General features: G+C 42.7%; 1 protein-coding gene across 5 annotated transcripts in view; it reads left to right on the plus strand.

The window, feature by feature from the left end:
• The first annotated feature begins 373 nt into the window (after nucleotides 1-373).
• Nucleotides 374-2,673, plus strand: part of LOC106601875 (ubiquitin carboxyl-terminal hydrolase 22) — an 82,378-nt gene continuing 80,078 nt past the window's right edge. For 2 of the 5 annotated variants that reach the window (XR_014391713.1, XM_045715669.2), the window contains exons 1-2: nucleotides 374-836; nucleotides 2,063-2,095. Coding sequence is in view for 3 of the 5 variants with exons in the window: in XM_045715669.2 (XP_045571625.1) it covers nucleotides 717-836; nucleotides 2,063-2,095 (153 nt within the window). In the remaining 2 variants the exon portion in view is untranslated. The remainder of the gene's footprint in view (nucleotides 837-2,062; nucleotides 2,096-2,673) is intronic. The other 3 variants (XR_014391712.1, XM_045715667.2, XM_045715668.2) reach the window with 2 other exon arrangements.

Below are 2,673 nucleotides of genomic sequence, written 5' to 3' on the forward strand. Positions count from 1 at the left end.
GTGCAGAATATATGCATTACTGTCTGACCATGTGGTTCAGTACATAATAAAAATGAATTTATATTATCAATTTTCATCGCCTTTTAACTAGTACTGAGGCAGGCGGGCGACCGCTGTTGTCCAGTTGAAAGGGCAGTACTTGGTATTGTCAATTAAATAAAACTATTTTCTGACAATTAGACAAAACCAGTAAGCGACCCAGGTTTGATTTTATCCGACCCTATTGGTTATTTTAGACCAGTGAGTCCGCCTACTTTATGAAAGGACATATTTTTTCACCAATCAGAATCCTATCCTTACTGCAAAGGGGCGTGACTTCAACGGGAAACAACGCACCAGCGCACTCTTCAGCCAACATATGAAGTCACCTCTCTTTGTATCCTCTAATCATGTTTCGCTTTGGGCGGGCTCGACGCACAACATACCATTAGAAAAATAAATCATGAGTGGAAGTGTTTGACATGAGGATAGAGGCAACTGTCAGTCTGAGACGACAACAGATTCACGAAGACGGATAACTGTACAAAAATGTCAACCAAGGACGTATTTGTCAGATGCCGAAACTGATTTTGGGTATTGTCGCGGCTGTCCCATTTCCAAACGGAAACCACAGCTAGCTTCTGTACTGGACAGCAAGCACGCGCTAGCTAGTTAGCTTATTCTCGATTCTAGGACGTTTCATCATTTAAAATACAAAACTGAATGTTGTTTCAGTCATGAGTCCAGCCGGGTGCTCACATGTGAACGCTTATAAGGTGGACAATTGGAGGCAAAACCTACGAGTCATATATCAATGCTTTGTTTGGAGCGGGAGTGCTGAAACCAGGAGACGAAAGGTAAAACAGCAATGCCATTTCCAGAAACTGAAGCAAAAACGGAATATAACTACGCACAGACAGAAGGGCTAACGTTATGCATAAAACGCCCCACACAGTTTCAAGCACACAAATGTACACCCACGTAACGTTACACTGTTTGAGTCTGGTGGTTCAATGCAGACACATTGCGCTAACTAGCACACCACAGCTCGTTCGTTGTGACTGGAAACGCAGGGCATAAAGTTACCCCATCATCATGCTACCTGGGAACATTCAAGGCACATGAAATCTCATCATAGGAACTACATTGCATCAATCAGTCATTAGATCATGTATAGCTGGCTAAATGACACATCAGAACTAACGTCCTACAATAGCTAGCTAACATCAGTTTAGACTTGATCATCACTGCCAGTTAAATTAGCTAGCTTGATACGGTGTGTTACTGCAGGAAAATAAACGCCAACAATGATGACGCGAGAAACTCACTCTCCTGAGCAAAACGAATCGTGTTTAGATAACTAGTATATAGCTAGCGTAGGTTGTGGTCATTTAGCTTTGTTAGCTAGTTGACATCTAGCCTGGTGTTGCTGGTTGGCTAGCTAACGTTACCAAGAATCTAGCTCATCAGCAAATCATTTATTGTAGGGGTATCAATTGAGCTTTTACTGTAGCTATCTATTGAACCCCTTTCTTAAAATGATACAATATTTTTGCATGCCAACGTGACTGTGTCCTTACGTTACATAATTGATTTATGTGAATGTGGTTTGCTATTTTGACCAGATCCACCTATTGTCACTAGCAACAGCCCACTTGTGCATTGTTCAGTGAAGCATGCTCCCACCCACCCCTCATTCAGGCCAGCAAGGCGCAAGCCCCGCACACTAAACAATTTCGGTCGACCATCTGCGCTTCCCCCCCAAATGACTTACCATATAACTATAACTGAGGTTCTTGGCATTTCAATTCAGTCATTGTGTCTCAAAATATCCCGACCCTATAGGCTACTGATAGCAATGATTTTTTTTATCCAATTTTAGCAAATATTAGGCTAGCTAGCCTAAATTATGTCAACCTTTTGTTTTTGCTTTTCGGTCCTGTTTGTCCCTCAAAGCTTTCATGTTGTCAGTGTCCTCTACTGAATGAATGGTTTGATTGCTTTTGACTACAACCTATGTTTTTGTTTTCCACTGGCAGTCACAACACACCTTACATGTTTTATTTCGTTGTTGTTGAACTAGGTGCTTCAGAATGATGTGAGATGGACACCATTGGTGAGTCGACAAACTTCTTCTTCCTCCTTGCACTAACATGAGTAGAGTGGGTACAGTAAACCAAATGCTGGCTTGCTTTCTCCCCTTTTTACTTTCCCACACATGTCCTTCATACTAGTGTTATGGCGTTCCTTACCCAGGACTGAGTTAGGAAAACCCTGCTGCAGATGGATAGCAGTGGAGGCTGGTGGGAAGAGCTATAGGATGGGCTCATTGTAATGGCTGGAATGGTACCAAACACATGGTAACGTGTTTGACTCCGTTCCATTTATTCCATTCCAGTAAACACAATGAGCCCGTCCTTCTAAAGCTCCCCCCACCAGCCTCCTCTGACGGAAATGCTATCATCTATCTGGATGGTTGATAGCCTAGCACATTGTCCTGCAACACTTGATGTGTTTCTAACTGCTAAAGCTTTAGCTCAACTACTATATTTGGTGAGACACGATGAGTACGGGTCTGTCTCTAGAACAAACAGATGTCGCCAGAGGGTCGATGACCTTTTGTTTGTAAAGCGCTGCAGCAGTTCACTAGAACTTGATGGTTGTTAACACACTCCGTTCAGACTCTTTTTCCCT

This window comes from Salmo salar, chromosome 03 (assembly GCF_965601325.2).
Source record: "Salmo salar chromosome 03, fSalSal1, whole genome shotgun sequence".
Lineage (NCBI taxonomy): Eukaryota > Metazoa > Chordata > Actinopteri > Salmoniformes > Salmonidae > Salmo > Salmo salar.